Source organism: Somniosus microcephalus, chromosome 22 (assembly GCF_052327205.1).
Source record: "Somniosus microcephalus isolate GS21.2 chromosome 22, FLI_Smic_1.0, whole genome shotgun sequence".
NCBI lineage: Eukaryota > Metazoa > Chordata > Chondrichthyes > Squaliformes > Somniosidae > Somniosus > Somniosus microcephalus.
In genome coordinates this window covers 23,306,546-23,332,717 of record NC_141008.1, presented here as the reverse complement: position 1 = coordinate 23,332,717, position 26,172 = coordinate 23,306,546, and the positions used below count along the sequence as shown (strand labels likewise).

Genomic DNA, 26,172 nt, shown 5'->3' with positions numbered 1-26,172 from the left:
AAAACGCGGAAATCCGGAAGTTGCTGTCCATGATGCCCTGCTCCTCCACAGGCTGTGCTTCACCATTGGAATCTGCACAGAAATCACTGTAATGGCGTGAACTTAGGGTAATTACACACTAGGATCACAGGATTAGTAGAAATCTCCGCTGACAAGGCCGCAAAAAATCTCTGGGCTATTGTACGCGAGGTGAACGGCAGAAGCCGTTCCTTCGCTGCTTAGAGCAAAATCCGGGCCATGTTGTTTGGTAAATGTTGACTTGTAGAAGTTTTAGCTAGGTCTGTATTGGGCTAACATGGTGTAATTTGTTATTTGGGACGTAAGGAGAGATATGTTCCATTCATTAATATTACATGTAAAGTAAGCTCACCTTGCTTTGCAGTTGACCTCCTCTCACGAGTGTGCATCAGCCTACCTTCTGGAAAATGGAAGACCTGCTCGTGCAACATTAGCGTATCCAGTGCACACAATGAGGAGTTTCATTGTTCCGACCCTTGGGTTATGCTATTTTAGGACTAAATGTTGGGGCACTAAAAGTAAAGCCATGACTGGGAATGTGGGAACAGTTGATGGGGAGACTGCTGATGCTAAACTCGAAAGAATATCTAGTGTAACATTGGCCAATAGGAAAATTTGACACAAGTGTGAACAAAAGAAATGAAAATTGGAAGCAAGGGTTGCAGACTGGAACAGCATGCAGAGATAAGATTTTTAACATAATGGTTGTTACGTCCGTGTATAATTGAGACACGGACTGCAGGAGTTGGTTATAACAGGTGTTTACTGAATGGAGACAAAACTGGAACTACTATACAAAGTTACTACACAGGCTTATATACAGGGGTGGTCACTACTGGTACTGCAGTATACAGGGGCTGCAGACTATAGTTCTTTCTTCAAAGTACATACACTACAATTCCTCCCCTTTTAGCTAAACTACATAACATTCGATTAATAATTAAATAACATATTTACAATTACAGTTGCTATATACATTAGCTGAAGTTAAGCAATTATAAATTCAGTCTTTGAGGAGGCTTCCTGATTCTGTCTGGATAACGCCCCTCTGGGGTATCAGGTTCTTCTGGCAAAGTTGATTCGGGATCAACGTCGTTGTTTGGTTCATCTGCTTCCAATATCACCGATTCTGAGGTAGATGCAATTGGTACTTCGGTTTCATCACCAGGTGTATCGGATCGTGGTGTAGATTTGACGTTTTCCAGTGACTCTAGAATCTGGTCAGCATGGCGTCTTACAATGCTCTCTCCAACGTCCACGGTATACATTAGAGGTCCTTGCCGTGTGCAGATCGTTCCTGGCTGCCATTTCTCTGTGCAGTAGTCCCGGGCCAAAACTGGTTGACCTATCTTAAAACTCCTGGTCGGCCTTTCATTCATATTCTGAAACTGCCTGTTCTCCACATCTCTTCTGATGTTTGGCTTAAACAAATCCAAGCGGCATCTTAGTCTTCGATTGAAGAACATCATGGCTGGAGTTTGGTTGGTAACCGCATGTGTCGCATTCCGGTAGGCAAACAAGAAGTTATCCACCTTGTGTTGTAGGGGTATGTCTTCATCAAACATTCAAGAAGGCTATCAAGGCAATGTGTAAACGAACCTCTCAGCTAATCCATTGGTGGCTGGATGATATGGGGCGGATGTGTAATGCTTAACACCATTGTTCTTTAAGAACCTCCGGAACTCTTCAGACACAAACTGTGGTCCATTGTCGGAGCAAATCTGTTCAGGCAGCCCATTTCTGGCGAATATGGTTCGTTAGACTGTGATAGTTTTTTCTGTGGTGGTTGAGGACATTTTTATTACCTCTGGCCACTTTGTGCATCCACCGCAATTAAAAACATCGAGTCCATAAATGGACCAGCAAAATCAATGTGCACCCTTTGCCATGTAGATGAGGGCCACTCCCATGGATGTAGAGGGGCTTGTGGTGGGGCGTTTTGGACCTTCTGGCATCCTGTACAGCTCTTGGTCATCTCTTCGATTTCTCTATCGATTCCCGGCCACCACACAAACGCTCTGGCTAAGTTCTTCATTTTTACCCCTCCCAGATGACCCTCATGAAGCTCATTGAGCACTCTATCCTTCAATTTGGGTGGAATTGCTACTCTGGATCCACACATCAAGGTTCCTCGGCACACTGACAGCTGTTCTCTTCTCGGCGAGAATGCTGGCAACAGTGGTTCGCCATGTGCTGGCCATCCCTTCACCGTTAAATCATAGACCCTGGAGAGTGTCGGGTCATTTTGTGTTTCCTTTTCTATGTTTGCATTCGTCACAGGTAGACATTCAACTATGGTCGAGTGGAATATCTCCACAGGATCCACTGCAGGTGCTTCTTCCACCGTCAGCAACGGTAGGCGCGACAATCCATCAGCATTCCCACGCTGTTTAGTTCCTTTGTACTCGATGTCATATTGGTGTGCCCCTAGGAAAAGGGACCACCTCTGTAGCCGTTGTGCTGTCATTACCAGGACGCCCTTCTGAGGGTTGAAAATGGAGACAAGAGGTTGATGATCAGTTAGTAGAGTAAATTTCTGACCGTGCAGGTAGTGATTGAACTTCTTCACCCCCCACACCAGGCTGAGGGCCTCTCTGTCAATCTGGGCGTAGTTACGCTCGGCTGAAGTTAACGAGCGTGACGCAAAAGCTATCGGCCTCTCTGAACCATCAAGGAATTTATGACCGTACCGCTCCAATGCCGTAGGGAGACGCATCACACGCCAGTCTTATCGGTAGTGATGCGTTGTAGTGAGACAATACTTCTCTTGAAGTGATTAGGTCTTTACACTTCTGAAAGACCCGCTTGCATTCATCGCTCCATTTCCATGCTACTCCAGTTTGTAGTAGGGCGTTCAGTGGGTGCAGAATTGTGGACAAATTCGGCAAAAACTTATGGTAGTAATTCACCAAACCGAGGAATGACCTCAGTTGCGACACATTTTCAGGCGCTGGAGCCTTAACTACCGCTTCAATTTTGTCAGGGGACTTGTGTAACCCCTCTTCATCAATCACGTGGCCACAATACGATATCTGTTTCTTAAAAAACTCGCACTTGGGGCGATTGACTCGTAGCCCATGTTCTCTTAGTCTAGTGAGCACCTGCTCTAGGTTGGCAAGGTGTTCACTGTCATTTTCACCTGTCACTAGGATGTCGTCCAAGTAACACTGGGTCCCCGGAATCCCTTGCAGGACTTGTTCCATCGCTCTTTGCCATATAGCCGGAGCTGATGCTACTCCGAATACCAGTCGATTATACTGGTAAAGACCTTTGTGAGTGTTTATCGTGAGATACTTCCTAGAGGATTCTTCAACCTCCATCTGCAAATATGCTTGTGCTAGGTCAATTTTTGTAAAACGCTTCCCTCCAGATAGTGAGGCGAAAATATCTTCTATCCGCGGGAGAGGATACTGTACTGTGTGAAGGACTGGGTTCACCGTCACCTTGAAGTCCCCACAGATGCGAACCTTCCTTGGCTCCTCGGACTTATTGTTTAACGTTTTCTTCATGACAAGAATGATGGGTGTCGCCCACTCGCTCCAGTCTACCTTGGATAACACGCCTGCATTCTCCAGATTCTCTAGCTCTGCCTCGACGGCTGGGCGAATTGCATACGGTACCGGTCTTGCTTTGAAAAACTTGGGAATTGCATTCTCTTCTATTTTTATCGAGGCGGTTACGCCTTTAAGAGTTCCCAGTCCTTGTTGAAATACCTCTTTAGCATTAGCTAAGATTTTTGACAATCGTCCAGGTGTGACGTCGTCATCCTTTTTACCAGCCACAGTCAGTGCCTGAATGGAGTGCCAGTCTAAACTTATCTTTCTGATCCATTCACGTCCCAATAACGGTGGTCCACCATCTTGCAGTATGTACAGATACAATTTCTGTATTTCCTTGCCGTTGTATTCGACAGGCACCCTTATTTTCCCTCTGGGGTATACTTTCTGCCCCGTATATGGCTTCAAGACAATGGATGTGTCTTTCAAGGGTATGTGTGAGAATAGCCGCTCGTAGTCTCGTCGCGACGGTCAGGGCTGATCCTGTATCCAATTCCATTTTGACTTGGGACCCTGCTATCGTGAAGGTGACCCAAATGGTTCGGTGATCCTTTTTTGCGATTACGTTGTGAAGTTTGAGACAGCTTAGTCTCTTGTTCCCGGATTCACTATCGCTCTTCTGGTCTTCGGAACTACTGTCCGTCATCTTTTGTACTTTCCTGTACTGTTCCTTAGTAGCCTTTTTGTTGTCGGTCTTCTTCCCAGACCTGCAAACTCGTGAAATGTGTCCCATCTTTCCGCATTGCCTGCATATTTTGTCCTTGGACCAGCAGTCCTTCTGGTCATGGGTTGTTCTGCCACAGCGATAACATTTTTCAAATCCCCGTGTCATTTCATGGGTGCCGTATTCCTGTGGCTTTTGCTGTATTTCCGCAGCTCCCCTTGCTGCTGCTTCGTACGATACTGCCACGCTGAAAGCCTTATCTAGCGTCAGCTCTTTCTCCGAGAGTAACCTCTTCTGGGTTCCTTCACTCAGGAGTCCACAGACAAATTTGTCCCGTAGGGTATCTGCCAGTCCTGCTCCGAACTGGCAGTGCTTTGATAGCTTGCGTAGTTCCGTAAGGTAATCAGCATTGCTCTCATCTTTATGCTGATTTCTCTTGTGGAATTTAAATCTTTCTGCTATCAGCAGCGGTGTAGGATTTAGGTGTTCCTGTAGGATATCAACAATTTCGTTAAAACTCTTCGCCATCGGTTTGGCTGGAGTGATCAGGTTCCGCAATAGGCCGTACGTTCTTGCGCCCATTAAGTTTAGTAGTACCGATGCCTTTTTCTCATCGGCTACTTCATTTGCCTTGCAATATACTTCCTCTTTCCACATACGTGGTCCAGTCTCCTATTGCATTATCGAAGGCAGTGATGTTGCCAGTCTTCGGTATCTTGGAGCTCTAAGATGGCGCCTCCCGCGCTTTGCCTTCTTCCCCGCTGGATTAAGATGGCGCCTCCCGCGCTTTCTGTCTTCTCCGCTGCTGCTAGCGCTGTTGCTGGTGTTTTTATGCCTTGATGGCGACGCCCTATGGTCGTCGCGCACTTCCCCCCCCCCCCCCCCCCAACGCTGCTCCTAACGCCGCTCTCCGTGGTCCCCGTGGCAAACTGCAGCTCCTCGCGGCTTTCTGCGCTTCTAATTTCTTTTATTTTAATTATTGTTCCCGTCGTCAGAGCAAACCCTATGGGACACTTTCCTCCCTCTTCTCGGGTCTGTACACTGCCCGGCCGTGCCGTGTGCTCCACCCTCTCTTCCCGACAACGCTGCTCGGCCTCGTAGAAAAGCCACCCAATCGAGCTCTAGCCCACCGCAGCCCAGGAAGGATCAGCGTACTACCTGCCACCAGCTCGATTAGCTGGAACACCATAGACCGGAAAACCAAGCCCCGCTCTCGACAGCCTCTCCTGCAAATCTTCGAATTCGATGAATCAGAGGCGGTTGCCCACGGTTGATGCCCGTTTCTTCTGTTTTTTTTGTTTTGTTTTTTTCTTCCTTCTGGCCTCGACCTCTAACAACTTCGCTTCAGGGATGGATCCCCATGAGGTGGTGCAGAACTGTAGGTAAGTTCGGATCTGTTCGTCGCCAGTGTTACATCCGTGTATAATTGAGACACGGACTGCAGGAGTTGGTTATAACAGGTGTTTACTGAATGGAGACAAAACTGGAACTACTATGCAAAGTTACTACACAGGCTTATATACAGGGGTGGTCACTACTGGTACTGCAGTATACAGGGGCTGCAGAATATAGTTCCTCCTTCAAAGTACATACACTACAATGGTCATGCACACATTTCACTTCAAAAATATATTGGTATAACAAAGCTGAAAATATTCAATTGCGAAGTCGAAGGTAAGTGAAGTTTGATACCGCTGCCAAGGTTGTTAAATGAGGTGTCTTCGTTTTCCAAATCCATTGCTGTTTGCAGAAGTGTGTTACAGCTTTGCTTCACCCACTGGGACTTGTGTTGCTGCTGGCAACCACAGGTTTCTTACAACATATCCAGCTTTTGATGGCTTTAGTTAGCTTTGATCTATACTTGGTGCTAGCATAATAATACACAATCGGATCCAGAACACTATTGAGGTAAAGGCAGAGAAGGCTTGAATAAAAAAGTACGCCAAGTTTTTGGAAATATGGACAGTTGTTGCGCTCGGCAGTAGAGATCAAAAAATGTGCCACAACTGAAGGAAGAAAGCAGATAATGAAGATGGACAATACGACTGCCATCATCTTGATAGCATATTGGCACCTTTGTTGAGATTGAGATGTTAATGCGGAATTAGCCAATTCCCGTTGGATGAATACCGTGGACACCAGCAGGGATCCAAAGGGAATCACAAAGCCCAAAATAAATAGATTAAGAGTTGATGGCAGTAAATTGCTTAAAATTTCTTCATTAAAGCTCATACACTGCTGCTTTCCCTTCAATTCAGAAATGTTGACTCTGTGAAAGCACATACTCATGAGCCCACCAGCCAACAACCAGATCAAGACACTAAGGACGATGGTACATTTCTTTGTAATTCTGTTTTGGGACTGGATGGGTTTGACGATCATGTAACACCGATAGTTGCTGATGCACGTCAGGAAGAAGACACTTGTCAATATACTGGTATAGATGAAGAATGCTTGGAGTTTGCACATAAAGCTTCCAAATATCCAGTGATTGTTGTTACTGTGGTAAGCGATTTCGAGGGGACAGGTGAGTGAGAAAAGCAGGTCGCCCACACACAGATTGAGCATCAAAATATCAATTGGAGTCTTTTTCTTTACATGAAAGCAGAATATCCATAGGGCAAGACTGTTGAAGCTTGCAGCTAAAATGAAGATGATTGTAAGTGCTGGAGGCATCATTGTTGTGAGGAACTCTTCGTCCAACACACATGTTGTATTAGTTGCAGTTGTAACAGATGAATTGTTCATTTCTTCAGTAGAAGCAGTCTATATATGCAAGAAAAGAGTGCCCATATATTGGATTAGCATATCGGTTTCTAAATTGTATTGTACTGTACACAGTAACTTTGGGAGTCAAGTAAAAATAGCATTGTGAAAAACCACATTCTATCATGAAACACCCATCTTGCAGTAATGCTGTGTATTCAACATATTTTTGTAGCCTAATCAGTGTTGTTGCAGGTGAAAAATATTTATTGAGTTATCAATGCCCTAAAAATGTTTCTAGTGTATTTCTAATAAAGAAAGACTTGCTTGCATTTCTATAGTGCTTTACAGCCAATGAAGTACTTTTGAAGTGTTGTAATGTAGGAAACGCGGCAGCCCATTTGCGCACAGCAAGGCCCCACAAACCGCAACGTGATAATGACCAGATAATCTTTTTTCAGTGATGTTGGTTGAGGGATAAATATTGGCCCAGGGTACCGGGGATAACTCCCCTGCTCATCTTCGAAATAGTGCCATGGGATTGTTTACGTCCACCTGAGAGAGCAGATGGGGCCTCGGTTTAACGTCTCATTCGAAAGTCGACACCTCCAACTGCGCAGCACTCCCTCAGTAGTGCACTGGAGTGTCGGCCAAGATTTTTGTGCTCAAGTCTCTGGAGTGGGACTTGAACCCACAACCTTCTGACTCCTCAGTTTGGAATTTTTTTCAAGTTGCATTGTTTTGCTGCAAAATGAGCTGAGCGGATTCTGTCAATGTAGCAGTAAAGGAAGAGGAAGAAGCGCTATTGGATAGGATAAAAATAAAGAGGAGGTACTTAAAAGGTTAGCAATCCTCAAAGTAGAAAAGTCACCCGGTCCATATGGGATGCATCCTACGTTACTGAGGGAAGTGAGGGTGGAAATTGCGAAGGCTCAGGCCACAATCTTCCAATCCTCCTTGGCTATGGGGGTGGTACTAGAGGATTGCAAATGTCACACCCCTGTTTTTTTTTTAAAGGGAGGGGGGATAAACCTGGAAATTTACAGGACAGTCAACCTAATGTCGGTGGTGGTGAAACTTTTAGAATAATCCTGGACAAAATTAATTGGCATTTGGAAAAGTATGGGTTAAAGGCAAATCATGTATGACCAACTTGATCGAGTTCTTTGAAGTAACGGAGAGGGTTGATGAGGGTGGTGTGGTTGATGTGTATATGGACTTTCAAAAGGTGTTTGATAAAGTAACACATAATAGACTGGTTAGCAAAATTAAAGCCCATAAGATTAAAGGGACAGTGGCAGCCTGGATACAAAACTGGCTAATCGACAGAAAGCAGAGAGTAGTGGTGAACGGTTGTTTTTCAGGCTGGAGAAAAGTATTCAGTAATCATAACAGAAAATGCTGGAAACACTCAGCAGGTCAGGCAGCATCCGTGGAGAGAGAAAAACAGAGTTAACATTTCAGGTCTGTGACCCTTCAGAACTGGAAAAAGTTAGAGATGTAACAGATTTTAAGCGGGTGCAGAGGCAGAGAAAGAAGGGGGTGGGGGGGAGGTGAGGAAAGAACAAAAGGGACAGTCTGATAGGGTAGAAGGCAGGAGAGATTAAATGTTGCAAATGGGGATGGCAGAATCATCAACAGCTATCGCCTGAAAAAATAGGGGCAGAGGTTATCGTCTGAAATTGTTGAACTCAATGTTGAGTCCAGAAGGCTGTAAAGTGCCTAATAGAAAGATGAGGTGCTGTTCCTTGAGCTTACGTTGAGCCTCATTGGAACAGTGTAAGAGGCCGAAGACCAAGAGGTTTGAGTGGGAGCAAAGCAGAGAATTAAAGTGACAGGTGACCGGAAGTTCGGGGTCACCCTTACAAACTGAACGGAGGTGTTCTGCAAAGCAGTCACCCAATCTGCGTTTGGTCCCCCCAATGTAGAGGAGACCGCATCGTGAGCAGCGAATACAGTATACTAGATTGCAAGAAGTACAAGTAAATCGCTGTTTCACCTGGAAGGATTGTTTGAGACCTGGACAGTGCGAAGGGAGGAGGTGAAAGGGCAGGTGTTGCATCTCTTGCACGGGAAGGTACTGTGGGGAGGGGAGGGGAGGGGCTGTTGGGGGTAATAGAGGAGTGGACCAGGATGTTGTGGAGGGAGTGGTCCCTTCAGAATGCTGGGAGGGGAAGAGGAAGATGTGTTTGGTGGTGGGATCATGCTGAAGGTGGCGGAAATGGCGGAGGATGATCCATTGAATGTGGAGGCTGGTGGGGTGGAAGGTGAGGACAAGGGGAACCCTATCGTGGCTCTGGGAGGGAGGGAGGGGAAGGGGTGAGAGCAGAACTGCGGGAAATCACCTTTCACTCCACCAGGGAAGGGAAGAGGCGGAGGGGGACCATGTGAAGGTGAGGGAAGGGTGGAAATTGAAAGCAAAGTGAATGAAATTTTCTAGTTCAGGGCGAGAGCAGGAAATGGCATCGATCCAGTCATCAATGTACCGGAAAATGAGGTGAGGGAGGGGACCTGAGTAGGACTGGAACAAAGAATGTTCCACATATCCCACGAAAAGGCAGGCATAGCTAGGACCCATACGGGTTCCCCGAGTAACACCTTTAATTTGGAGGAAGTGAGTGGAGTCAAACGAGAAGTTGTTTAATGCGAGAACAAGTTCAGTCAGGCAGAGGAGAGTGGTGGTGGATGGGGACTGGTTGGGCCTCTGTTCAAGGAAGAAGCAGAGCGCCCTCAGGCCGTCCGCGTGGGGGATGGAGGTGTAGAGGGATTGGACATCCATGGTGAAAAGGAGACGGTTACAGCCTTCTGGACTCAACTTTGAGTTCAACAATTTCAGACTATAACCTCTGACCCTATTTTTTCAGGTGGCAGCTGTTGATGATTCTGCCATCCCTATTTGCAACATTTAATCTCTCCTGCCTTCCACCCTATCACAGACCTTCCCTTTTGTTCTTTCCTCCCCTCCCCCCTTTCCCTGCCTCCGCACCTGCTTACAATCTGTTACATCTCTAACTTTTTCCAGTTCTGACAAAGGGTCACAGACCTGAAACGTTAACTCTGTTTTTCTCTCTCCAAGGATGCGGCCTGACCTGCTGAGTGTTTCCAGCATTTTCTGTTGTTGTTTCAGATTTCCAGCATCCGTAGTATTTTGTTATTGAAAAGTATTCAGTGGTGTTCCCTGGATGGGGCGGGTTGGTATTGGAACCACTGCTCTTTTTGATATATATGCCTGGACTTAGGCATACAGGGCATAATTTCAAAGTTTACAGACGATACAAACTCAGAAATGTAGTAAACAATGAGCAGGATAACAGACTTCAGGAGGACAAACTGGTAAGATGGGCAGACACATGGCAGATGAAATTTAATGCAGGAAATGTGAAGTGATGCATTTTGGTAGAAGGAATGAGGAGAGGCAATATAAACTAAATGGTACAATTTTAAAGAGACCCAGGGTGTACGTACACAAATCTTTGAAGGTGGCAGGACAAGTTGAGAAGGCAGTTAAAAACTATATGGCATCCTTGGCTTTATTAATAGAGGCATAGAGTACAAAATCAGTGAATTTATGCTAAACCTTTATAAAACACTGCTTAGGCCTCAGCTGGAGTATTGTGTTCAATACTGGGCACCACACTTTAGGAAGAACATCAAGGCCTTGGAGAGAGTGCAAAAGGGATTTACCAGGTATGAGGGACTTCAGTTATGTGGAGGAACTAGAAGAACATCTAGAAACCAAAAATATAATAATGAATAGTCAGCATGAATTTCAAAAGGGAATGTCTTACCTAACCAACCTCATAGAATTTTTTGAAGAGGTAACAGAGAGTAGACAAGGGTAATGCAGTAGATGTAATTTATCTAGATTTTCAAAAGACCTTTGATAATGTACCACATAATAGACTAATGAATAAGGTCAGAGCATGCGGAGTCGGGGACAAGTAGCAGAATGGATAATCAGCTGGCTGCAAGGCAGAGAGTAGAGGTAAAGGGTAGCTATTCAGGGTGGCAGAAGGTAGAAAGCGGTGTTCCACAAAGTTCAGTGCTGTGATCACTGTTGTTCACAATTTATATTAACGATTTAGACTATGGAATCCAAAACACAATTTCTAAATTTGCAGATGACGCCAAATTGGGGGGGGATAGTCAATACTGAGGAGGACTGCAACAAATTTAAAGAAGATGTTAATAAACTTGCAGCATAGGCATATAATTGGCAAATGAAGTTCAACACATATAAATGTGAGGTATTACATTTTGGTAAGAAAAATAGGGAGGTCACATATTACCTGGAATCTAACTGGGATAGAAGAGCAAAGGAATCTTGGAGTACAAATAAACAAATCACTGAAAATAGCGACACAGGTTAACAAGGGCATTAAAAAAAGCAAACCAAGCACTAGGGTTTGTTTCTAGAGGGATTGAATTGAAAAGTAAAGAAGTTATGCTGAACTTGAATCGAACCTTGGTTAGACCACACTTGGAGTACTGCGTTCAATTCTGGCCGTCATATAAAAAGGATATAGAGGCACTGGAGAGAGTGTAGAGAAGATTTACAAGGATGATACCAGAAATGCGAGGTTATACCTATCAGGAATGGATGAACAGGCTGGGTCTCTTTTCTCTTGAAAGAAGGCTGAGTGGTGACTAATAGAGGTCTTTAAAATCATGAAAAGTTTTGATAGAGTGGATGCAGTGATAGTGTTTCCACTTGTGGGGAAGACCAAAACTAGAGGCCATCAATATAAGATAGTCACCAAGAAATCAAATAGGGAATTCAGAAGGAACTTCTTTACCCAAAGAGTGGTGAGAATGTGGAACTCGCTACCACAGGGAGTGGTTGAAGTGAATAGTATAGATGCATTTAAGGGGAGGCTAGACAAGCATATGAGGGAGAAGGGAATAGAGGGTTATGCTGATAGAGATAGATGAGGAAAGACGGGTGGAGGCTCGAGTGGAGCATAGACGCCGGCATGGACTGGTTGGGCCGAATGGCCTGTTTCTTTGCCGTATATCCACTGTAATCCTGTGTAACTGTTTTCAGTAGCCAAAGGATGCAGATTTACAGTAATTGGCAAAAGAACCAGAGGCGACATGAGGAAACATTTTTTTACACAGTGAATTCTTTTAATCTGGAATGCATTGTCTGAGAGGGTAGTGGAAGCAGATTCAATTGTAATGTTCAAAAGAGAATTGGATAAATACTTAAAGGGGGGGAAATTACAAGGCTATGGGGAACGAGGAAGGTGGGATTAATTGGATAGCTCTACCAAAGAGCTGGCACAAGCACGGTGGGCTGAATGACCTTCTGTGCTGTATATTTCTAAGCATCAAGTTATGATTCACATTCGAACCCATGGCTTTGGGAAAAGCATGATGGCAGTTCTGTGAAGCGAGTTTTGAGGAGTTCTGTGCTAATTACAAAGAAAAACTGTTTAAAATGGCAAATGGACCCTGATTACATTATTGGAACCTGCTCTGCACATTTAAAGAAGGGCCCTGCCAGTTAAAATGGAATACTGTGGGATGTCGGCATGCAAGTCTCCTGGGTGATTTTAATTGCCCATCTGCCAGGTTTCCACTGGACGGACAGGGTTAAAATCGCCTCCAAGGTTATAGCCACAGAAATGAGTTCTTATTAACGGTAATCAGATGGAGTGTGAGTTCAGTTAAGAAATAATAAGGGATCTGTTACCATTAGGAATATGTTATGGACCACTGAATAGTGGAAAAGGCATTGAGAATTTGATTCGTAGGCAGTTTAGAACTGTGTTGTTACCATAACACTTTCTAAAAATGGGGAACTTTATACTGAGATAGACTGGGATAAGACAAGTTTGTAGTTAAGATAGGGGAGGGGTTTCTAGAATATGTCCAGGAACGTTTCCTTAATCAGTATTTTGCATGTCTAACCACTGCTAGATCTGCTTCTGAATAATGAAGCAGGGCAGATAAGCAACCTAAAAGTAGGAGAATACTTGGAAAATGGTAATATCATGTCTTTTCACCAATTTTCACCGTGACCCTAATTTGGAGTCCAATATAAAGGTATTTGACTGGAACTGAGCTAATTTCAGTAGGGAAATGATTCATTGGTTGACACAAATGGTAGCTCAAACAATGGAGTCAAAATGGGAGATAATTTAAATCTGAACTAAAAACAGAAAATGCTGGAAATACTCAGCAGGTCAGGCAGCACCTGTTGGGCGAGAAACAGAGTTAACATCTCAGGTCTGTGTTGGCAGTTACTGAAAAGACTGTCCTGTAAACCCTGAAGAGGAACCTTGCTGTGGTATTTCCTTAATAAATCGCCAAATTATTAAAGTGTAACCCTTTGTGTGCTGACTGCTAGACTATGTACATGATGAAATGAACAGTGGAATTTGAAAGGGAAAAAGATGTTTATAGCATGTCGGTCTGCATCTGAAAGAAAAGGGAAGCGGGGCCTTTATCAAACCTGGTCAAGAGTATCACCCAAAATATTAACCCATTCACATGGGGATGACCTATTTCCAGCAGTTCCTCCCTTTTAATTTACATACATGGCAAATTAAGACAATGATTTGACAACAAAATAGCCTTGCAAAATGTTGTCCTATCTTTTTACATGAACTACACGTTGCAATGTTTCCTGATGGATTTAATCAGGATGTGCTTGCTACCTGCTAATGTTGAAGTGAAACTGGCTACTGGGTTGTGTTTGAGACTGAGGCAACTTGACTTGTCCCAACTATCTCTCCACCAGCTGAGATTGGGAACTTGTCAACATAGAAGAATGAGAGGGGATCTCATTGAAACTTATAAAATTCTAGCAGGACTAGAAAGACTAGATGCAGGAAGGATGTTCCCGGTGGCGGGGGAGTCCAGAACCAGGGGTCACAGTCTAAGGATAAAAGGGGTAGGCCATTTAGGACAGATGAGGAGGAATTTCTTCACCCAGAGAGTGGTGAACCTGTGGAATTCTTTACCACAAAAGGCAGTTGAGGCCAATTTATTAAATATATTCAAGAAGGAGTTCGATATATTTCTTAAGGCTAAAGGGATCAAGGGATATGGGGAGAAAGTGGGGACAGGGTACTGAATTTGGATGATCAGCCATGATCTCATTGAATGGCGGAGCAGGCTCGAGGGGCCGAATGGCCTACTCCTGCTCCTATCTTCTATGTTTCTATGTCATGTGGAGGGATTGTCGAGATGGAAGATGATCTGCCACTCTGCAGCACATTGGAGCATAAGGGCACTGAATTATTTTGCGCTCTCTCTCATTTTATTTCTTCTTTCCTCTGCCAAGAATAAGAACATAAGAACAAGGAGAAGGAGTAGGCCATTCGGCCCTTCGAGCCTGCTCCGCCATTCAATGAGATCATGGCTGATCTTCTGCCTCAACTCCATTCACCGGCCCTATCGCCATATCCCTTGATGCCCTTACTAGTCAGAAATCTATTGACTTCCGTTTTGAATATACCCAATGATTGAGCCTCCACAGCCCTGTGGGGTAGAGAATTCCACAGGTTCACCACACTCTGAGAGAAGAAATTTCTTCTCATCTCAGTCCTGAATGGCCTACCCTTTATCCTGAGGCTTCATAACTGACACTGCCACCTAGCTTTGTATCATCAGCAAATTTGGAAATGTTACATTTAGTCCCATCACCCAAATCATTGATATAGATTGTGAATAGCTGGGGCCCAAGCACCGATCCTTGCGGTACCCCACTAGCCACAGCCTGCCATCCTGAAAATCCCTACACTTTGTTTTCTGTCTGTTAACCAATTCTTAATCCATGCTAGTATATTACCCCCAATTCCATGTGCCCTAATTTTGTTCACCAACCTCTTGTGTGGGACCTTATTGAAGGCCTTCTAAAATTCCAAATACACCACATCTACCGGTTCCCCTTTGTCTACTCCACTAGTTACATCCTCAAAGAACTCCAATAGGTTTGTTAAACAGGATTTCCCTTTCATAAATCTATGTTGACTCTGCCCAATCTTACTATTAGTTTCTAAGTGCCCAGTTATTGCATCCTTCATAATAGATTCCAGCATTTTCCCAACTACTGATGTGAGGCTAACAGGTCTGTAGTTCCCCGTTTTCTCTCCCTCCTTTCTTAAATAGCGGGGTTACATTTGCTATCCTCCAACCTGCAGGAGCTGTTCCAAAATTCTATAGATTCTGGAAGATGACAACCAATGCGTCCACTATCCCAACGGCCACCTCTTTCAAAACCCTAGGATGTAGGTCATCCGGTCCTTGGGATTTATTGACTTTTAGTCCCATTAATTTTGCTAGTACTGTTTTTTTACTAATTAATAATTTCTTTAAAGTTCCTCATTCTCACCACACCCTTGGTTTTCTCGCATTTCTGGGAGGTTTTTTGTGTCTTCCTCCGTGAAGACAGAAACAAAGTATTTATTTAATTTCTCTGCCATTTCCTCATTCCCCATTATAAATTCTCCCATCTCTGACTGTAAAGGACCTACATTTACCTTCGCCAGTCTTTTCCTTTTTACATAGAAGAATGCTCCTCTCCTGAAGGGGCTTATTTACATTGGAGTATGGTCCTTGGAGCACTGACTTCTTTCTGATGCCTCAGCTGACTGGCTATGCATGAGTCCCAACAGTGAGTTTAACCAGGTTATTCAACTGTATGGTACATTGTAGCCTGATCTTTTTCATTTTCTTGCGCGCTCTCTCCCCTATGTGGATCACTTGATAGAAGTATTTGGTGCGGGACCTACTAATTTTTTTTTTTTTTTTTAAGTTCCCTCTTCCCTCCCTAGCCGCACTGTGGTCATTTGAAATGATCTAACTGGACACAGACCAGGTATTGAAACTAAGACCTTACTGGCCTGTTTCCTTTTGTACTGTTCGTGGTAGTGCATAAATACTTATGCACTTTTTTGCAAATACTGGTTGAAATTTCAAAATTTAATAAATGGATTCAATCACTTACCAGAGTGTGTCTCCGTGTTCTTCAGCTTGCAACCATGACAATGCTACAATCAGTAAACATGCTTCTAAAGGCTTGTTTCACAATCATTACTATGCCTCTCAATTGTGATGAAACCGTTTTGTAAAAGGGAAAAGCACTGCTGTGTTTCAGGCTACAGCTGAGATGAAAACCATTGCCCACTTGTTCAAAGCACCAACTGAACATACGAATTAGGAGCAGGAGTAGGCCACTCGGCCCTTTGAGCCTGCTCCGCCATTCAATGAGGTCATGGCTGATCTGATTACTCCACATTCCCGCCTACCCCGATAACCTTTCACCCCCTTGCTTATCAAGAATCTGTCTACCCCTGCCTTAAAAATATTCAAAGACTCTGCTTCCACTGCCCTCTGAGGAAGAGAGTTCCAAAGACTCACGACCCTCTGAGAAAAAATTTCTCCTCATCTGTCTTAAATGGGTGACCCCTTATTTTGAAACAGTGACCCCTAGTTCTAGATTCTCCCACAAGAGGAAACATCCTCTCCACATCCACCCTGTCCAGACCCCTCAGGATCTTATATGTTTCAATCAAGTCACCTCTTGCTCTTCTAAACTCCAGCAGATACAAGCCTAGCCTGTCCAACCTTTCCTCGTAAGACAACCCGCCCATTCCAGGTATTAGTCCAGTAAACCTTCTCTGAACTGCTTCCAATGCATTTACATCCTTCCTTAAATAAGGAGACCAATACTGTACACAGTACTCCAGATGTGGCCTCACCTGTATAACTGGAGCATAACCTCCCTACTTTTGTATTTAACTCCCCTCGCAATAAACAATATCATTCTATTAGCTTTCCTAATTACTTGCTGTACCTACATACTAACTTTTTGCGATTCATGCACTAGGACACCCAGCTCCCTCTGCATGAAGGTGATTTTTTTTTAATACAACCAGAAATGCTGTTTAACAGACAGCAAGTCAGTCAGCATCTGGAAGATAAAGGTAGCTTAGTGTCTTGGCCGGATCCTTTCATCAGTACATTAACCTGTCTTTTCTCTCTCGGATTCACCAACCTACTCTGCATCTCCGCCTCTTCATATTTTTTTTCCAGATTCCTGCCGTTTTCTTTTTATCGCTACTGAATATTTTTATCTTGTATCCATTGAATGTTCTTATTTTTCTGTTTTTGAAATCATATTTCCCCCCCCCCCCCCATTCCCTAACTTCAGATCTTGCTGTGCCATGCTCCACACTTAATCTGATAGGGCAGGCAGCTGAACTGTTCCCAAGCCTCCAACTGTACTACACTGTTAAGCAGCAGTGGATTTCAGAACAGTTGGATGGTGAAGGGGGAGCTTGGCTACCTCGGGTGGTCTTCCCTGACACTGGGGAAGTGTCCACTCTCCCACTGATGTGCTTGTAATGATACACCAGAGATTAGTGTTAATCTAATAAAAGATCCTTCACCATTACAGTTAACAACCTCTGAACCCCTGGTATTATGACGTGCAGCATGCAAAATCTCTCTCTTTAGCTTTTCAGAAAAATAATTGGCAGGGAGGAGTATTCTACTGAATTGTTACAGAAACGTTATGAGGGACAGCCAGGAGTATAGGCAGGTGTATAGAGCTATAGAGTACTTTGCTTTGCATTTGACTCTGTCGACGTCACTGTGCATTGGTCAAGGTTTAATAGAGGGGCTGTAGATATTAGACCCCAACCGACACTCTGACCTGATGCAGGTCTTTTGGAGTCATCTTTGAAATAGGCCAGCTAAATGGACTACTTCATTCCAGATCTCACGAGGACAGCCTGGGAATTTCCAAGCACTTACATTCTTACTGAAATAGGTAAGATGCTGCTGATTTTTAAAAGTTATTCCACATCGGTTACGAAATGGTGGAGCTCTTGCATCAAAAAAATGAGATATGGATGACTTCAGGTTTAAGTAGGGAAGTTATGCTAAACCTGTATCGAACCTTGGTTAGACCACAGATAGAGTACTGCACACAGTTCTGGTCGCCATATTAGAAAAAGGATATAGAGGCACTGGAGAGGGTGCAGAGAAGATTTACAAGGATGACACCAGAAATGCGAGGGTATACATATCAGGAAAGGATGAACAGGCTGGGTCTCTTTTCTCTTGAAAAAAGAAGGCGGAGGGGTGACCTAATAAAGGTCTTTAAAATTATGAAAAATTTTGATTGAGTGGATACAGAGAGAATGTTTCCACTTGTGGGGAAGAGCATAACTAGAGGCCATCAATATAAGATAGTCACCAAGAAATCCAATAGGGAATGCAGAAGAAACTTCTTTACCCAAAGAGTGGTGAGAATGTGGAACTCGCTGCCACAGAGAGTGGTTGAAGTGAATAGTATAGATGCATTTAAGGGGAGGCATATGAGGGAGAAGGGAAACGAGGGTTATGCTGATAGATTTAGATGAGGAAAGACGGGAGGAGGCTCGTGTGGAGCATAAATGCCAGCATGGACTGGTTGGGCCGAATGGCCTGTTTCTGTGCCGTATATCCACTGTAATCCTGTGTAATTCTATGTAAAATATTCCATTAGTTGATCTTTGAGAGATTCACTGAATTTGAAGGTGTCGGAAAAATAAGGCAACTTGTGGAAATGTAGTCTGGCCGTAGATTGGATGTGCTGTATCTGTACCCGACTAATTCCATCTATAATTTCGAGCTGAAGGGGCCATGGAGATGTTTATAGATTGAGAGAGACAGAGGTGCTTGAGAGGAGCACAGATGATTCAAGTGTGTACACTGCATCTCATGTTAGAAGCTAGAGTGGGCACATCTAATTTTATTCTTGGGCAGGTGCACTAGGACTTCCTGTTATTGGCTCCTGCATTATACCTTCCTGAATATATTTACAATTCTGTGTTCAGCCACAGCATTGCAAGGACAGTATGGGAACCAAATAGCTGGAGTGAAGGAGAAAACAATGGGTGGGGAAGGACTTGCAGTGGGAGAGACACCGGCTGGGCCTGGCCAGGCTGGGATGGGATGTGATTGCATTGGACATAGTTGGGTTGGAGATGGGAGGCTGATGCGGTAGAAGTTTGAGTGGGCCACAGAAAGGATCACAGAGGTCAGCCCAGGCTGGTGAAGGGAGTTCAGGAGTCTGGCTGTCAGAACCTCAGTAGTGGAATGGAGGAAGTACAAACAAGTGTAGCTCTTCATTCAATTTATTTCAGTTTCTCTATAGTGTTTTACTTTTCCAATTACATTTCAACTGCAAAGTTCAAATTAAGAGGAGAGAGATTTGCATAAACTTGGTTTGTATTTTCTTGCATTTAGAAGATTGAGAGCTGGTCTAATTGATGTGTTTAAAATTATAAAATGATTCGGTAGAGTAGATGCAGAAAAGGTATTTCCTCTGGTGGGGGAATCCAGAACAATGGGATACAATCTTAAAATTAGAGTGTGGTAAACCACTTTTATCGTTACACTATAGTTATCACTGTTGTATTGTTATCACTGTTGTATCACGATACGAGGTCGCCTCTTGTCGCGCTGTTATACCTGGGCTGACCACCTCCGACTCCGCCCATGGCTCCACCTACCTGCCCAGGTATAAAGGTAGTCGACTGGCTGGTATTCCTCCTTGTTGGACCCGATCACCCACGAGGGTGGGCTCTGTTATTTAGTCAATAAAAACCTTTAGTTACGTTCCTAACTCGTCGCTTTTTATTGGACGAATTGATAGGTATATCAATTTTATTGACTAAATTTTAAAGATGTCTACTACTGGCCAGCCAGAAGCCCTCCCAGAAGCACAGCCACAGCAGCTTTCAGACACCGGGCTACACCAGCCACACCAGCCGGCTTGGCTGCAAGCCCTCAAACCACCGTACCTGGATCTAAACCCACAGGCAGCAAACTCAGCCCTCAACTTCAAACACTGGCTGGACTGCTTCGAATCCTACCTGGAAGAATCCGGCGCCCCGCAGAGATTCAAACTAAGACTTCTGAACGCCCAAGCGAGCCCGAGAGTATACGCACTCATCCAGGATACGACTACATACGAGGCCGCTATCAACCTACTGAAACAGCAGTACCGCAGCCCGGTAAATTACATGTACACCAGGCACCTCCTAAGATCCCGCCCGCAACAGCCAGGAGAGTCTGTAGCTGAATTTTTACGGGCGCTAAGAGCACTCGGCAGGAACTGTGACTTTAAAGCGGTGACGGCTGTTGAAAATACGGAAGATAATATCCGCGATGCCTTTGTGAAAGGCCTACGGTCCGACTACTCACGGCAAAGACTGCTTGAAGCTAAAGACCTCGACCTGGACAAAGCTGAAGCCCTCGCTCTCTCCCTGGAGGTGGCCCATCAGGACCAGGAGGCGTTTTCCAGGTACTGCTCGCGACCCTGGGACTCGGGCCCGACCCCTACCGCAATACCCTTCGCAGCGCCGCCCCCGGGACCTACCTCAGCGTCGGCGTCCCGGACCCGACCGGGCCCGCCACCCCCGGTACCGGCTCCGACATCGGGCACCCGCGATCGGGCCGCCGGCTGCTTCTTTTGCGGCCAGGAGAAGCACCCGAGGTCGCGCTGCCCAGCCAGGAACTCTACCTGCGCAACCTGCAGGAAGAAAGGCCACTTCTCTAAGGCCTGCAGGAGCGGATCTTCAGAGGCCAGCAGTGCCTCATGCGAACTGTGGGGGCGGCCATCTTCTTTCACGGCAACTGAGGCCAGTATCCCCACACGTGAGTCATGGGGGTGGCCATCTTTGATCAAGGCAACCGACCCCAATAGTGCCTCATGTGAGTTATGGGGGCAGCCATCTTCTCCGCCATTTTGTCCTACCTCGTGGGAGACGCCATTTTACCCACCACGCCCGACTGCCACCGGGCCCCCGGACCCGACGACCGCCTCGCCCGCAGACGACAACGACTCGCTTACCTACACACTAGCCTCCGTCACTCTGGATCAAGCCCGCCCACACCACCTGTCCAAGTCGATGATGGACATCAAAGTAAACGGCCACGCCACGACCTGCCTGTTCGACAGCGGAAGCACGGAGAGCTTCATCCACCCAGACACGGTGAGCCACTACTCCCTCCCTGTCCTGCCAACGCGCAACCGAATCTCGATGGCATCGAGGTCCCACGCCACGGACATTAGCGGCTACTGTGCTGTGACCTTGTCGGTTAAGGGTACAGAGTATAAAAACTTTAAACTCCTCGTCCTCCCCCAGCTCTGCGCTGCCGTCCTACTAGGGCTGGACTTCCAATCCCACCTCCAAAGTGTAACCCTAGCATACGGTGGACCCCTCCCCCCACTCACAGTCGACAACCAGCGAAGGTTAAACCGCCCACCGCGTAACACCTGCAGCCTATCCACCCTCAAGGTGCCGCCACCTTCCCTGTTCGCTAACCTCACCCCCGACTGCAAACCCGTCGCTACCAAGAGCAGGCGGTACAGCGCTGGGGACAGAGCTTTCATTAGCTCTGAGGTGCAGCATCTCCTGAAGGAGGGCATCATCGAGGGAAGCAACAGCCCCTGGCGTGCCCAGGTCGTGGTCGTTAAGACCGGCGATAAAAATCGCCTGGTCATCGACTACAGCCAGACCATAAACAGATACACCCAGCTGGACGCATACCCCCTTCCCCGCATATCTGACATGGTCAATCAGATTGCACAATACCGCGTATTCTCGACCATCGACCTTAAGTCGGCCTACCACCAACTCCCTATCCACCCCGAGGACCGCCAGTACACCGCCTTCGAGGCGAATGGGCGCCTATACCACTTCCTTAGGGTCCCGTTCGGTGTCACCAACGGGGTCTCGGTCTTCCAAAGGGAGATGGACCGGATGGTTGACCAGAACGGACTGCAGGCCACATTCCCCTACCTAGATAACGTCACCATCTGCGGCCGCGACCGGCAGGACCACGACGTGAATCTGGAGAAATTCCTCCGTACAGCCCAATGGCTGAACCTCACCTACAATAAGGAGAAATGTGTGTTTAACACCTCGCGCCTTGCCATCCTTGGCTGTGTAGTAGAGAACGGACTCATCGGCCCCGACCCCGAAAGAATGCGCCCCCTCATGGAGCTACCCCTCCCCCACTGCCCTAAGGCACTTAAGAGAACCCTGGGGCTCTTCGCCTACTATGCCCAATGGGTGCCCAATTATGCGGACAAAGCCAGACCCCTCATGAAGTCCACATCCTTCCCCCTTACGGAGGAAGCGTGCGCAGCCTTCTCCCTCATTAAGGGAGACATTGCCAAGGCCACTATGCACGCAGTGGATGAGTCCATCCCCTTTCAAGTCGAGAGCGATGCATCCGACTTCGCCCTAGCCGCCACCCTTAACCAGGAGGGGAGACCGGTGGCCTTCTTCTCAAGGACCCTACAGGGCCCTGAGATCTGACACTCGTCGGTCGAGAAGGAGGCCCAGGCGATTGTGGAGGCGGTACGACGCTGGAGGCACTACCTGGCAGGCAAACGATTTACCCTCCTTACCGACCAACGTTCGGTCGCTTTTATGTTTAATAACAAGCTGAGGGGCAAAATCAAGAATGACAAGATCTTGAGGTGGAGAATCGAGCTCTCCACCTACGATTATGATATCTTGTACCGGCCAGGTAAGCTGAACGAACCCCCCGATGCTCTGTCACGAATTACATGCGCCAGCGCGCAAAGTGATAGACTTCAGACCCTCCACGACGACCTCTGCCACCCCGGGGTCACCAGACTTTACCACTTCATTAAGGCCCGCAACCTGCCCTACTCCATCGAGGAGGTCAGGACCATAACCAGGAACTGCCAGACCTGTGCCGAGTGCAAACCGCACTTCTTTAGGCCGGACAGAGCAAGCCTGATCAAGGCCACCCGCCCCTTCGAGCGCCTGAGCATCGACTTTAAGGGGCCCCTCCCGTCCTCTGACCGTAATGTGTACTTCCTCAACATTGTTGATGAGTACTCCCGTTTCCCCTTTGCCTTCCCCTGCCCAGACATGACCAGTACCACGGTCATTAAATGCCTGAACGACCTCTTCGCCTTGTTCGGGTTCCCAAACTATATACATAGTGACCGGGGCTCCTCTTTCATGAGCGAGGAACTCCGTCAGTTCCTACTAGCGAGAGGTATTGCAGCAAGTAGGACCACCAGCTACAACCCCCGAGGGAACGGCCAGGTGGAAAGAGAGAACGCGACGGTATGGAAGGCCGTCCTCTTAGCCTTAAAGTCTAAGGGCCTCCCAACCTCCCGCTGGCAGGAAGTCCTCCCGACAGCGCTGCACTCCATCCGGTCACTACTTTGCACTGCCGTTAACGCCACCCCCCACGAACGAATGTTTGTTTTCCCCAGGAAGTCGACTACGGGAACCACTCTACCAACCTGGCTGACCTCTCCGGGGCCCGTCTTGCTGCGAAAGCACGTGAGGGCCCATAAAACAGACCCCCTGGTCGAGAGGGTGAACCTCCTGCACGCCAACCCCCAGTACGCCTACGTGGCTTACCCAGACGGGCGGGAGGACACTGTCTCCTTACGAGACCTCGCACCCTCGGGCACTCCGGAGACACCACCTTTACCCCCCCCCACCACCCCCCCAATTCCAGCCCAGGTAGACGGCATGCCGGAACCCCACGAGCCTTCGCCGACCACGCAGACACCAGCACTAACACCGGATAATGCAGCACCGCCGCTGCGACGATCGGAGAGGCTTACGAGGCCTCCGGACAGACTGACATACCAGAACTGGTAGTACACTTCACCCCGCCGGACTCAAATCTAAACAAGGGGTGAATGTGGTAAACCACTTTTATCGTTACACTATAGTTATCACTGTTGTATTGTTATCACCGTTATCACTGTTGTATCACGATACGAGGTCGCCTCTTGTCGCGCTGTTATACCTGGGCTGACCACCTCCGACTCCGCCCATGGCTCCACCTACCTGCCCAGGTATAAAGGTAGTCGACTGGCTGGTATTCCTCCTTGTTGGACCCGATCACCCACGAGGGTGGGCTCTGTTATTTAGTCAATAAAAACCTTTAGTTACGTTCCTAACTCGTCGCTTTTTATTGGACGAATTGATAGGTATATCATAGAGTTAGGCCATTTAGGAGTGAAATCAGGAAGCATCTTTTCACCCCACCACTGATGTCAGTTAGTTCGGACATCTCATCCTACTTTCTGGAGCTCCTCTCAAAACCTTTCCATCTCGCCACCGTTTAAAATCTTCTCCAAGCCCCAGTTTCAACAGAGCTTTCGCTCAAACCTCCTAACTCTTGCACCGTGGCTGAGTGTCTGCTCCATTATCCCTTTTATTTATTTTAACTTTCCCTCAGTGGGACATTATCTATTCTATATTAAAGGTGCTACATCACTCCGTTGTCTTTTTTTTCCACATTTAATCAACAGGATATTTGATTTCAGCCGATCGCTAATGTGACACCTTTGAGGACACACTTTCATGATACCTTCGGAAGGCATGACAGATTGGAAACACACTAGATCAAATATTTTATTAATATAGATAGATCTACACACAAGCATAACTTCAAAAATACATTGGTATAATATAAAGCCAAAAATGTATTAAACAGTTTTGAGAAGAAGCATTTATATAGAATCCTACCACATCTTCCAGAGACATTCTAAAGCATGTCATAATTTACTTTTGAAGTGCAGTCACTGCTATTGGGTGAGCACACAGCAAGATGTTACAAACAGTAAATGAGAAGAATGGCCAGTTAACCTGTTTTTGGTAATGTTAGTTGAGGGAGGAACGCAGGCTCGGACACGGGGAGAACTTGCTGCTCCTCTACAAATAGTTTCAGGCGGTCGTTCATGGCCACCTGAACCACTGGAACAGGCTGACGGGCCTTAGTTTAACATCTGATCTGAAGGTCAAAGGTGTAACTAAAGTTCTGGTGCTGCTGCAAAAGTTGCGTTCTTTTGAAGTGAAGTTGGCTCTGTGTCAACATATTCCACATCCATGGCTATTTGCATCAATGTGTCACAGTTTTGACTCGCTGTTGGAATGGGTGCTGCTGGATGCTACAGGCAGTTTGTTACAAAAGGCCAACCCTTTGATGGCGTTAATGAGCTTTGACCTGTATTTGGTGCCAGCATAAAAATACACAATAGGATCCAGGACACCGTTGAGATAAAGGCCTAGAATACATGAATAGTAAACTACTCCAAGGTTTTGTAAATGTGTGCAGTTCTTGCCATCCACAGCAGACAGGATGAAACGTATTACATTTGCAGGAAGAAAGCATATAACGAAGATGCACAATACTACTATCATCATCTTGATAGCACGTTGGCCTCTTTGAGATTGAGATGCCAATGTAGAATTGGCCAATTTCCTTTGGATGAGTAAAGTGGACACCAGCAGGGATACAAATGGAATCACAAAGCTGAAAACAAATAATACAACATTAAAAGACTGCAATATCTTCTTTAAATTTGGTTGATTATAGCTCATACAGTGCAGTTTTCCATTCATTTCAAAAACGTTGACCCTGAAAAAGGATGTACTCATAAGCCCACCAGCCAACAACCAGATCAAGACACTAAGGATGATGGTACATTTCTTTGTAATTCTGTTTTGGGACTGGATGGGTTTGACGATCATGTAACACCGATAGTTGCTGATGCACGTCAGGAAGAAGACACTTGCCACCAAGATGGAATAGACGAAGAACGTTTGGAGTTTGCACATAAAGTTTCCAAATATCCAGTGATTGTTGTTACTGTGGTAAGCGATTACGAGGGGGTAGGTGAGTGAGAAAAGCAGGTCGCCCACACACAGATTGAGCATCAAAATATCAATTGGAGTCTTTTTCTTTACATGAAAGCAGAATATCCACAGGGCAAGACTGTTGAAGCTTGCAGCTAAAATGAAGAAGATTGTAAGTGCTGGAGGCATCATTGTTGTGAGGAACCCTTCGTCCAACACACATGTTGTATTAGTTGCAGTTGTAACTGATGAATTGTTCATTTCTTCAGTAGCAGCAGTCTATAAATGCAAGAATGAGAGTCATTTATTGGATCAGAATAGCTTTTTCTAAATTGATTGTCCCAACAATAAAGTTGTGACAGGTTGTACACTATTTTGGGGAGCTAAACAAATATAGTGTTGTAAACGTGCATAATATCGGGAGACTTGCTTTACAGTAATGCTGTGTATGTAACAATTTTAAATAGTTATCAGATCTATTGCACATTCAACACACTTGGCTTTAGTGGACGCTAAGCTTTATTGATTAATAAGATGTGCCCTAGTAGCCCTTCTAATCTATTGAGTTTCTGAGTTC

General features: G+C 45.9%; 2 protein-coding genes across 2 annotated transcripts; both read right to left on the bottom strand.

Moving 5' to 3' along the window:
* Window positions 1–5,832: 5,832 nt before the first annotated feature.
* Window positions 5,833–6,999, bottom strand: LOC147102107 (hydroxycarboxylic acid receptor 3-like). The gene has a single exon (XM_085965071.1). It carries the CDS (start codon window positions 6,985–6,987, stop codon window positions 6,010–6,012), a length of 978 nt encoding a protein of 325 aa, XP_085821197.1. The 5' UTR covers window positions 6,988–6,999; the 3' UTR covers window positions 5,833–6,009.
* A 17,229-nt stretch (window positions 7,000–24,228) lies between these two features.
* LOC147102106 (P2Y purinoceptor 1-like) lies at window positions 24,229–25,869 on the bottom strand. Its single transcript, XM_085965070.1, has one exon. The coding sequence runs from the start codon at window positions 25,854–25,856 to the stop codon at window positions 24,867–24,869; it is 990 nt and encodes a 329-aa protein (XP_085821196.1). The 5' UTR covers window positions 25,857–25,869; the 3' UTR covers window positions 24,229–24,866.
* Window positions 25,870–26,172: the final 303 nt, after the last annotated feature.